Source organism: Rhamphochromis sp. 'chilingali' (genome assembly GCF_963969265.1).
Source record: "Rhamphochromis sp. 'chilingali' genome assembly, chromosome: 9".
NCBI lineage: Eukaryota > Metazoa > Chordata > Actinopteri > Cichliformes > Cichlidae > Rhamphochromis > Rhamphochromis sp. 'chilingali'.
This window is the reverse complement of record NC_137936.1, coordinates 37226638-37238724: the sequence shown is the minus strand read 5'-3', so window position 1 is coordinate 37238724 and position 12087 is coordinate 37226638. Positions and strand designations below refer to the sequence as shown.

At 41.8% G+C, this 12087-nt stretch overlaps 1 protein-coding gene across 2 annotated transcripts in view; it reads right to left on the bottom strand.

Annotated features, from left to right (window-relative positions):
* Positions 1-11251, bottom strand: part of angpt4 (angiopoietin 4) — a 71488-nt gene extending 60237 nt beyond the window's left edge. For both annotated transcript variants that reach the window (XM_080891606.1, XM_080891607.1), the window contains exon 1: positions 10774-11251. In XM_080891606.1, the coding sequence (XP_080747732.1) occupies positions 10774-11148 (375 nt within the window). In that variant the 5' untranslated portion in view covers positions 11149-11251. The remainder of the gene's footprint in view (positions 1-10773) is intronic.
* Between the last annotated feature and the right edge of the window lie 836 nt (positions 11252-12087).

The following is a 12087-nucleotide window of genomic DNA, read 5'->3' as shown; positions in this document are numbered from 1 at the left end:
GACGACTCCAGCCCCTGGCTCAGACACCTGCAAGCAATCGTCTCATCACCACGTTCACTTCTTAAGGCGGCTGCCGAGAACGCTTCTTCGCTGGATTATTGTGTAACACTCGTCAGTGTCATTGCAAGTCTGAGCTTTTCCACGAGTTTCTTTCGTGCCGCAGCTTACCTGTTCTTCCTCCCTGTGCCAGATTTCTCGTCAGCCTGAGGACCGCCGTTTGGTGAGCTAAAGCCGGAGTCCGAGCTAACCTGAGCATCAGCGAAGGATTGTGTACATAGCCCCGTGTGTCCCCTTCCCGTGCCAGTGTTCCCCGGAGACCCTCTTCCCGTACCCCCTCACCTGTATATATCTGCACTTAGTGTCTGTGTGTAAATAAATTGTGAAACTTTAAGACGGTCTGCCTCCAAGTCTCTCCTGAGCCTGACAACACGCGTCCATGTCTTAAAATGACAATGACAATGACACAAAAATATGAATATACCACATTAGATATCCATGTAACATTGCTGACATCAGCAGTAATGGTCTAGGAAAATAACGCACATTATCGGGGATTTTAATATTGACATCTTTTCTGCTGACGACAGCATAAAACAGTTTGAGTATAGCCTTCACCCTTCAGGGGAAGTTATTCTCTCTGAGCGCTCTTGTTTTCATAGCACACATGATAATATCATAAATAATCGAGACATTGTTGTTTCTGTAAACATCTGAACAGTTTTAGTTAAAGGGTTTCCCTTCACTCCCTTCCACTCGCATTTCAAGAATTATTCATTTGCCAGAAAAGACAAACCACAAGACTTTGCGGTAGTGCAGTGGTCAGCGTCATCACCTCACAGCAAGAGGGTCGTGGGTTTGAGTCCACTGGTCAGCTGTGGTCTTTCTGCTTGGAGTTGGCATGTTCTCCCCATGTGTGAGCTCAGAGTCATACATGTAAGGTTAATTATTATATAATATAATTAATTAATTAATATATAATTAATTGTAACTTCGGTCGTTGCTGTGCTTTTTGGAAGTCGAATTTCCCAGAGGAACCCACCCGAGGGATTAATAAAGTTCTATCTTATCTTATCTTATCTTATCTTATTACTGATTCTAAGCTGGCTGTAGGTGTGTGGTTGTCTGTCTTGCTGTGATCAGTTAGCATCCTTGTCCTATGGCAACTGTGACAGGCTCCAGCTGAGCGTAACCCTGAATTGGACAACACGAAGAAAATGGACTGATGGACAAAACAAGCAACGGTCAAATTGTTAATATGATTCACATTTTGTATAGAAATCTTTAAAGTATTCATGTTCTTAGTTCTATCAGCTACGATACAATGAAGTGAAAATTTGATACTCTTGCAGCCCTCGTACAAATATGCTATATTGGTCATACAAATCCAATAATAGTGAGGTCATAAAAAAACTCCATTGCTGCTGAATATTCTAACTTAATCTCCTCACAAAGTCTTTGATGTCTCATCTATTACTCAGATTAAAACCACAAACTGAAACTATGACGTTAAAGCACAGAATCATCGATCGATTATCAGCAACGTTTACTTCCTCTGAGATATTTGTTATTGCGTCCTCTTAAAGATCAGATAAGAGTCTTTCAACATCGCTGCAATGTTAACGATGTATTTAGGAACAAGTAGCAGCTCAATAAGAGCCGAATTGTCAGCAGTTGTGTTTAGACTGAAGGAGGCTGACTGGGAGATAATGGGGGTCATTACGCTGTTATTATTGCTGTCAGTGGGGTCTGCTCAGAGCTGTTTGATGTGTGGCTGTGAAGGATGATGGAGCACAGGGCAGTAGCTCAAAGACCAGGTGTTTCTCTGAGCGAAGATCAAAAAGTACTCGTGAAAGCTCCTCAGTGTAGTTTGTTATTACCCCGTTGGCTGTGCGTCCAGGACATGTTTTGAGTTCAGAAAACACTTTAAACTGTACAGACATGTTGTTCAATGAAGCACGACAAAGAGTCACTGAGTGTGGCGCGTTTCTTCCCGTGGCGTCAGATAACCATCAGATTCTGCCTGTGTGGGTCTAGTCACACACCAGGTCTCCTTTGGTCACTGATAGATAGCGTCACTGTGCTCGGGGCCAAAAAGTCCATACTGGGACAAAAGTGGGTGGGTGTGTAAGGTTTATCAGACTGGTTGGGTTTAATCTGGCCTTCCACAGCAGCACTGTCAGGTATAATGTCTCCCAAAGTAACACATTACTGTACATGTTTCAGTAGTAATGTAACTATACTGGCTTGAGTAATGACATCACAATAACAATAATGTTATTACTTGTATTAGGTTCTTAATAGTGTCATTATCTGACAGTGCGTTTCAGGCTATTTTATTGAGTAATGCCATAAAAAGTAAAGTAAGTTACAGAGTAGTGTAACAAACTACTTCCTTTGGATAGTAATTAGGTAACGCACTGCAGTACAGAAAAGTAATGCGGAATGTGTAATATGTTACTGTTTTTGAGTAACAGTGCCCACACTGCACACTTCACACTGAGAATGTCGGATTTGGGCTGGAAACCCATCTCACTGGTACCATAGCTCAGGGTGCCACGTGCTACATGATCAATGATCTGATCATGATCAATGATCTGATCATGTATCAGCTCACAGTTCCAGGTTGGATTTTCTCTTTGGATTTTTACTTGTGAGTCAAATCTTGACTTATTGTTAAAGTAATTCAAAAGCTGTGATTTTATTTTATTTTTATGAATAAAGTCTAAATATTTACCAACAAACATAAACAACTATGCAGATATTCTTTTAAAGGTGTTCATGACGGGATAAAATATCTGGAAACTAATTGACACAACTTTTTGTTTTTGTCTTTATTTGCACATTTACATACTTATACGCATATAAAGAGTTTGTTTTCCCAACTTTGAAGTATTTGAGCACTCTGCAAAGATGCGTGCTGCTGTTGATAAAATGTTTCTAATAATTTATTTAAATTTAATGGAAACATTCACTAGCTACGTGCTCCAGACATGTATCATAAACTGGCCTGTAAAACAGCTCATAATGGAGGCCATATGAAGTATTTTAATTTGAGCCAATTTCTCAATAAAAAATTCATATTTTCCATAAATGCAGAGTATTTTGAAATAACATTTGATGTCATGCTGACTTAATAAACATAATTTTATGCTCCAGGACAATCCTCAGGCTCATATAGTGAAGCATGACTAATAAAATATTTATCCTTTGCTATAAAATCAAACTTTCTCCGTCTTATCCCACCACATTTTTCATAGCTGCTGCTGCTCTGGCTTAGTCTCTCTGCAGAGGGTTATCATCAGCAGAACCTTTGACCACATCAAAGCATGGCATGGTAGTGGCAGCAGTTGATAACCGTGCTGTGATCTAACCACAGTGGCTTTCCTGTTTCGTTCTCTTCGTCTCTCAGGCACGGCTTCATTTGAAGTCAGTCATTTGGCAGAAAACTAAACAAGCCCCCTGTTAACTACCTCACTTACTTCTGTTTACAGACCAGATTTTGAGAAAACCACCAAACGGCTGCAGAGGCCAAACAGTGTCTGAGTGAGTGGTAACACTTGAGATAAACACATTTGCAGTTTACTGTTGCCGGTAAAGAAAAGTGTGCATTATTTTATTCATATAGAAAAGATTAAAGAATAAATAAAAGCCATAAGAAGAATTTTTAGGTACAATACCTGATTCAAGAAATATTTTATTGTTCTTTATTGTTTCACAGAAATATAAAACAGTAATAAAATATAAAAGTTAACTTTTCATAAGCAACCTGCAGAAGCAACCTGAATTTGCTTTTCGAGACCACGTTAGTAAACTTCAAACCAGAGCTGTTGTGTCAGAGTCTGCTCTGTCTGGGTCAGTTTGCTCATTCAAACTGATTATAATTAGTGCTGTTGATAGCTTAAGTTGAAGGTCCTACATTAATATTTCTTCAGGATTGATCCATAATTTCTGCCAGGACGGAAACAGAAAACAGAGCCAGGTCCAGAGCGAAGGTGCCAGAGCTCTGTGCAGCATTTCCAACACAATCACTAGTGAGTGCCCTGAGTTTACTAGTCCCTACGGACCCCAAAGCGCTTTACACATCCAGTCATCCACACATTCACACACTGGTGATGGCAGCTACATTGTAGCCACAGCCACCCTGGGGCGCACTGACAGAGGCGAGGCTGCCGGACACTGGCGCCACCGGGCCCTCTGACCACCACCAGTAGGCAACGGGTGAAGTGTCTTGCCCAAGGACACAACGACCGAGACTGTCCAAGCCGGGGCTCGAACCAGCAACCTTCCGATTACAAGCCGAACTCCCAACTCTTGAGCCACGATTGTCCCAGTCTAGTCCGAGACTACAGAGTTGGAGTCAGTCTGGCTACAGGATGAGACATCTAAAAGATATAGAGGACCAAAACAGCAAGACTATTTATCTCTATTCTTCATTTATACCATTAAAGCTAGCCAGTGGAAATGCTAATGATAATGGTCACAACTACGTTTACCAGTTAGTTGCCGTTTGGTCGAGAAATTGTAATTAAATCAGTTTCTGTTTGTGGTGTGGCTGTTATAACAGAACAGTAGACTACCTAACAGATTCAATGACCCACTGCTGTGGCATGGTGAAGTCAGGTTTGTTGGCTCACAGCTGTTCACTGATGCCATTTCATCTTCTTGCAACACTGCATGAGCAGCTGCCTCTTCTGCAGTCTGGATCTAACCAACGTTACAGACCACAGCTTTAAGGTTTTGATTTGTGACTTCCTGAGCCCCGAGAGAGGAGTTTTGAATACACAAATACTGAGAAGGAGTTGAACAAATAGAGTGAGTCCACTGTGCGTCAGTTAAGAGGGTTGGGGGAATTAGATACTTCTCTGTGCTTCGACCGAGCTCTGTGATTTAGAAGCAACACAGCTGTGGTTCAGTAGAAACCTCGGCTGTATGCAACTTAACACTGATGTTATTACAGGAAGGTGACAAATTAAAAGAAAAATATCAGCATTTGGATGGATGCACTTCACAGCAGCAATGGCCATCATTTATATTCAGCTGTTAGTCCAAAGCAGAGTGACCATCACTGGACTCAGTGAGCAGCCATCACCACCATCATTCAAAAATAAAATTATATAGTTTGGAAGTCAGCAATAAGGTCCATGTGGCCCAGAACATCAACGCCGAGGAGGACGGACGCTGCTCCTGTGCAGGGCTAAGACACTTTAGGTTGTGTTTTAGCTAATGTGCCTCCTTTTCTACTCATGACAGTGTTTTGTTTTTGTTTTTTTGCCTGTACTTTCTGTAGATAAAAACTTAAACGTTATTGCTGTGCACTTAATTATCTGTTCTCTTGAAACCTGATTTAGTGTTTTCTTCTGCAGGAGACTTTAAATACTTTTGAATGGGTATTGGTTTCTAATTAACACCAACTTCAAAGTCTTGGTTTCAATGCACAACATAAAAATCTGTTTGTTCAAAGGATTAATTTATGATTAGGAAATTTACTTTAACTCTGAACCTTTGACTCGTTGATGCTTTGATGGTTTATCTTTCTGAAGGGAGGACAAGAAACGGAGACAAAGTCAGCAAAGAAGAAAGAAAGTGGAGACATTATCTTTTAACTGAACTGAATTAAAGCTCAGATGAGGTGAAGGTGACAGCTTGCACCGATGTTCTTAAGTGAGACACCGATTAGATCCCAACAGCTGACCCTAACTCCACCCCTAAGGTTAAAGGTCACTGTTGATCTCCTGTCGGGGTGCTGCAGACCTCAGCTGTGGACTTGACCCGAGTCTCCTCCGGGCTTTAACATTGTGGGTGGCAAACACACACATGCTCACACACAAGCCTCGTTGAAGACGTTGGAAAACTCTCAGAGGGTTAATCCAACGAAACACTGAATTTACAGTCAGATTAACAGCCTTCCAGAAAGCAATTCCATCCCTCCAACAGCTACCACGAAAACAAAAAAGAAACACTCAACTATGGTAGGCAGCAGAAACGATAAAACTCTTAGTCGCTCCATTTACACCGGAATGTATCTAAAGCCACAATTTAATGTATCCACTGTAATCGCAGCAGATCTGCTTTAAACTGTTACAATGAGGAAATCTGATTCAAAGACCCCTTGGTATTCCAGCAGGTTGCAAAGGTGCAAATTTTGATCACGTGACCACCATTAAAGACACGTAAAGAGTGCACAACACAGGTGACACCCCCCCCCCCCCCCCCCCCCCACCAAAAAACCCCCAAACAATTTATGAAAAAACTGACAGAGAAATGATCTTTCCACATCCCTGCTTCTAAAAAGAGGCATTTTCTTCAGCACAGGCACTTTTACTCATTTTCTTCCAATTATTTCTTTTTGTTCAGCTGGCTTTGAAAAATGGATTTAACCGTTTTTAAAAGAATAACACTAATATTAATAATAAAGCGCCAATAAAAAAAGCCCAACCATGCAACTGTAAAATACACTGGCACTAGTACATTTTACATTTGTTCACTAAAAACAGGTGCAGCAAACGTTCTGAAAACATTAAACAGTTTGTAATACCACTGCTAAAGTGTACGCAGCGATCAGCTGGCAGCTACAAAGCAGCGTCTCCCGTTAAGTCTTAATAGCACATGCACGGGACTTTAGTCTGTTTCAGAGGCTCGGCTAGTTTTGGCAGTCAGGGCTCTGATATTGGGAAATGATCTACTGAGGAAAGATCAGTGGAGTCACTGACATGATTTAAGCAGATTTAGTGGAGATAAAGTCATTGAGAGTTCAGCCATGTGCTCTGTTTGAACGGGAAAAACCTGCTAACATGTGCGTGGGCTTGATAAACCTTTTCCAGTAATATTTAGGGGTTTTCCTCTGAAATGAGTTTCTTTGCATCCCTAAAAATGTTTGAAGCATAAATTAAAATAGATAAAATTACTCTGAAATGATTAGAAATAACATGATAAAGCACCGGCTTTTGTCAAATAAGGAAATAACCAATGCTGTCAGTGTACACGGAGCAACCATTGACAAAGCCACGAGTACTTACTCCACCAAAGTTAAATTCTTAGCCAAGGTGATGGTAAGGCATCTGATCATTGCTACGTATCAAAGACTGAAATCTGACAGTCTAGTTATAAATCAACAACTGACGTCAGTAATTTGGTGCTAAATAACATTTTTGCTTAACTTTCTCACATCAATAAATAGTAATAAAGGTGAAATTATGACATATGTTAAAGTGCAGAATATTAAGGATTACTCTGGAAGTACAGCAGGATGGTGGTTCTGGTAAAAGACTGGAACTCAAAGATCTGCTACTGGGAACCAGACAGTCTACCTTTGTTTGAGTTTTCCAAACAAAAATCCTCTTTTCACTAAACTACTTACCTCAATTTCACCTCCATTTCTCTGCGGCTCTTTCCTCGAGACCATTTGCACCACCTCACTTTGGTTTTGCGTCTGACACATCAGCATGCTAACTAACAGCCAGCTGAAACAACTTTTTTTAAGCGGGCCAAAGTTTAAGGCTCTTTAGTCACTTCCTAAATTTATTAGGATACCAGCCTGTTTGAAAATTATGTGAATTGTGATACATTAAGGAAGTCGCAGATTTTTCTTCTCTCCACAGAATTAGCAGCACATTTCAACTTTGCGGTGGCCGTGACGGATGCAGCCAACGTCTTCAGAAAGTTAAATAAATCTGCCAAGACAGCAGCGTTATTCATGCAGCTGCTGTCATTCTACGAAAGCTTTAAATGATTCTAATGATGATGAATGGGAACTCCCTGCACGCAGATCCCTTTAGAAATGTTTTCTTTAGCTAATCTTATTTAATGGATCAACATCTCCTGCTGCAGCCAAATCACTTCAATCTGCACATCAGCAGGCGACTGACTGGAGGCGATGGAGGAGAGAGGTAAACCCAGGAAGATGCTGTGTGGTCTGTCTTTAAAGGGATCCAGTTCATATTTGGGTAGAAGATTGATGAAAAAATTTACAGCTCAGATTTAAATACAAACTGTGTAAGTACATGAAATTGATTTGATTGGTATATTTGAATAAGGGAACCAAAGGAAACTTCTTCAGTCATCCATTCTCCGTATCAGTTCATCAGTGTTGTGCAACCAAGAGTTTGCAGTTCATTTCCAGTTTGAGAGCTTTGTGTTGTTTCACTTTTACTTTTGATTTCTTTATTACATTTTATCTGAAAGAGATGATGCATTTAACATAGTTTCAGTATAGAGCATAAAACCTACACAAACGGGGACGCAACCGATTCTAAAATGCTTAAATGCAGTCGCCCCAAAAACCCAACACCATGCAGCTCGACCTGGGTGTGTCGGATAAAAGCTGATTGGTTGAAAAGAGGGGCAGAACAGGAAAGAGAGGAACAGCAGAGTTTACAAATTGGGGGAAGTATGGGGAAAAAACAAAGCTAAAAATAAGTGTCAGCAGTAAACACGTTTCACGGTTTTTAAACACTCAGTTTCACTTCAGTGTGAAGTTCACTGTACTCTGCAGCAGGCTGAAGGAACAACAACACCACGATAAAAAAGCACACTGCAGCGAGTACACGGCTACAACACGCAACCTGCAAAGTAATCGTATGACGACCGCAGAACCCGTTCAAGATACTAGAAACAAGACTTTTCTCACTATGACATCACAGCTTCAACGCCAAAAAGCACCTTGTGAGTATCGCAGGGCGTCAAATCTGCGAGTAATAATAATAATAATAATAATAATAATGGATTGGATTTATATAGCGCTTTTCAAGGCACCCAAAGCGCTTTACAACGCCACTATTCATTCACTCTCACATTCATACACTGGTGGAGGCAGCTACAGTTGTAGCCACAGCTGCCCTGGGGCAGACTGACAGAAGCGAGGCTGCCATATCGCGCCATCGGCCCCTCTGGCCAACACCAGTAGGCGGTAGGGTAAAGTGTCTTGCCCAGGGACACAACGACCAGGACAGAGAGCCCAGGGATCGAACCGGCAACCTTCCGGTTACAGATGCGATTCCCAACCCCCTGAGCCACGGTCGCCCAAGTGAGAACAGACTGACCTTCCACTGAGCACAGTTGGTCTTAATCCTCTTTTCCACCAAAGTGGTGCTGTGACGGCAACTGTAGAAAACCAATCCACACGTTAAGGTCTGAGAATCAGCAGCATGCAGAGGTGGATTTCTTGTGGTCCGCCCTCCTGTGGCTACCAGTGTTGATGCTTCCAACAGTTTTGGCACAAACACTGATCTGAATGTTGTTGGCTGCAGATTAGGAACCAACACCAAAGTAAGAAGCATATTAAATTAAAGAGTGAGAAGACAGAGACTCTTCTTGTTGTAACTAAAAGTCTTTTTGTAAACGATTGGTTGGGTAATTCTCTTTGTATCATCAGTTCTCTGATCTCTCCTTCATCCCAGGTTAAGATGTCAGTCGAGTTTTCGATACCACCTTAAATTTTGAAACACATATCAATAATCACAGCCTGGATATTTCTGCTTATGTAATATCAGTCGGTTGTGTCCGTCCCTCACAGCTAGCAGTACTGCTATTCTTGTACATGTGCTGGTTACATCTTAGATTGATTATTGTAATTCTGTCCTCTCTGCTTTACTGCACAAAAGTCTCCATAGACTTCAAATTGTTCGAAACTGTTTATGCCATTTCTTGAACATATAACTGCTGTGCTCCAGCAGTTTGATTGGAAGCCTGCAAAATATTGCTTCATTTTAAGATTCTGCTTCTGATTTTGAAGCCTCTTCATTACCTCTGATGTGCACATCAGTATTCCCTCCTGTAGATCCTCCTATGTTACCCTCACTTTACCACGGGATTTAAAGATTTCACTTTTTTCTCTCTCTTGATTTGTATTGTTGACTTTGTAATTTTATGATGTATTGATGTAAAGTTACTTTTTGCGTCCTATGATTCAGAATGATGATTCAGTCAGCAGCCCGTACTTTGAAAAAGACCAAAGCTATGATCTGTGATGAAAGAAAAACTGGGAAAGTGGTAACATGATAAGAAATGTAATGGATGAATGCTTAATTTCATCATACAGCAAGGATTTCTGCATCAATCCTGCAGCACAAACGTGAGGTAATGGAGGAACAATGGCATTACAAGTGCTCAATTACAGCTCAATTACAGCGCTGACTGCGCAACCAAAGCTCAGCTGAAAGTAGATTAGATTAGACAGAATTGTAGTTTGTAAGGACAACAGAAGGGAACACGCTCATTGTTTTTCTCCTGATTGGAAGCAGACACCACATGTCCCAGAGTGATTACCTGGAACTTTGATCTCTGGCCCACAGATCACCACACACCAAAACCTAAACGGTTTCTGCTGAAAATCACACAGCTGCTGGAGCTCGAGCGGTGTGTGTCGGAGGAATCCCGAGTTGCTCTGACATTACCACTCACTGGATGGTTTTCATGCTTTTCTTCCTATCAAAGAGTTCAGTGCTCCATGATAACACACCCATCATCATATGTGGTAACACAAATACACACACACATTCTCTTGATACTTGCAGTCTCTAATCACCGTGTTATTTTGATTCCACTGTTATGAATGTACCCATTGGTATTATGTTGTGGTATTTGTGGGAAAACACAAGAAAAGAAAGTTCCTGTATAGTTTTACAGATGTTTTCTGGTGAATACTTTCATTTCTCCCGAGTTAATCAGGATCGTAAACACAGTTTTCTTTTCCCTTTCTCAACATCTGTTATAAATCTGTAACTTTATGTTGACGTGACCTTTAATGGAAAGATAAGAAGCCAGTTTGTGTCTTACCTTCTGCAGCCACTGTGTGTTGTTCTCCATCGTGCTCTCCAGGTGTTGCAGTTTCTGAGCCGACCATTCGCTGTCAGCAGGCGGCGAGTCTCTCTGAACGACACCCGGCCCGCCCTGAAAGCCACCATAGTGTTGCGTCTGTGATGGTGACCCTCCACCGGGGCATCCGTCCAGCTCTGGCAGGATGAAGGTGTAGCTGCACTGGCCGTGCTGGATGCGGTGCAACTTCCTCCTTTTCTCGCCGGCGCCGCCACCACTTCCTCCTCTCCTTCTTCCAGATACTCCTCGTTCTGCGCTGCCTGCATCAATGACAGCTGACAAAGTCCAAAGGAGCAGAAGGACCAGCAACCCCCGGCTGAGACTTAAGCCTTTCATGACACTCTCTTTAATTATATGAAATTGTTTATTTCTCAGTGCAGAAGAGGGTCAAAGGAAGCTCATTCACACTCTGACCCCGATTAAGTTTAGGAAAACGTCTGTGTTCTGTCGTTAGTTTGATCTCCTCTGTTTCAATCACAGTTTTTGGAAAAGAAAGCCGAAAGCATCTCTGGCCTCACACTGAATGGTCTCCTTCATTTGTGGTGACGATGTCCAAGGATTCCTCCCTCCTCTGTCTTCGTTGTTTGGTCGTAATCGTGTTTTCTGAGGCCGGGTTCTTCAAGGTAATAAAGACTTTTTAGGGCTCATATATTAGCTCAACTGATCAGCTGTTGCATGTTTTTTCCTTAAGGTATCAGGTGCAGATCCAGATCCACTCTGCAAAAAAAATGGAAGAACCCAAAGCTACAAATTTAAAAGCAGAAGTAATGTGAAGATGATGAGCAGTTGTGTCCAAACAGTCTGTGAAGCTGAAGAGCTAAAAATCTTTGTACTCCCACTCTTCTCTGGTGGCTCCAGTTTTAGAAGTGGCTGAAGGGAATTGCCTCTGCCCCCTTCTTATCTGCGCTGGCTGAGAAGAGGAGGAATGAGAGAGAGAAGAGGGGAGAGAGGAGGGGGGAGAGAGAGAAAGGACGGAGGAGGAGAGGGAGGAGTGGACGGACAGGAGACCTGAGGGAGGTCTGTTAGAGTACCCTCTCTCTGTTAGTGGGCTGAGACGAAATGAAAGGAGGAAGGAAGGAAAGAGTGAGAAGTAGCCAGAAAAGAAGAAGAAATGTGAAGATTAAGGGAGTGAAAAAGAGTCAGATAAGGAATACAAATGCTGAGAAAGACAAAGTTTGAAAAGAAACTTAACTGCTGACAGACAGAGAAAAGACACTGAGAAAGAACGTGATAGAAGAAGAAAGAGAGATCTAAAAGAGGCTCCTGTAATCTTCT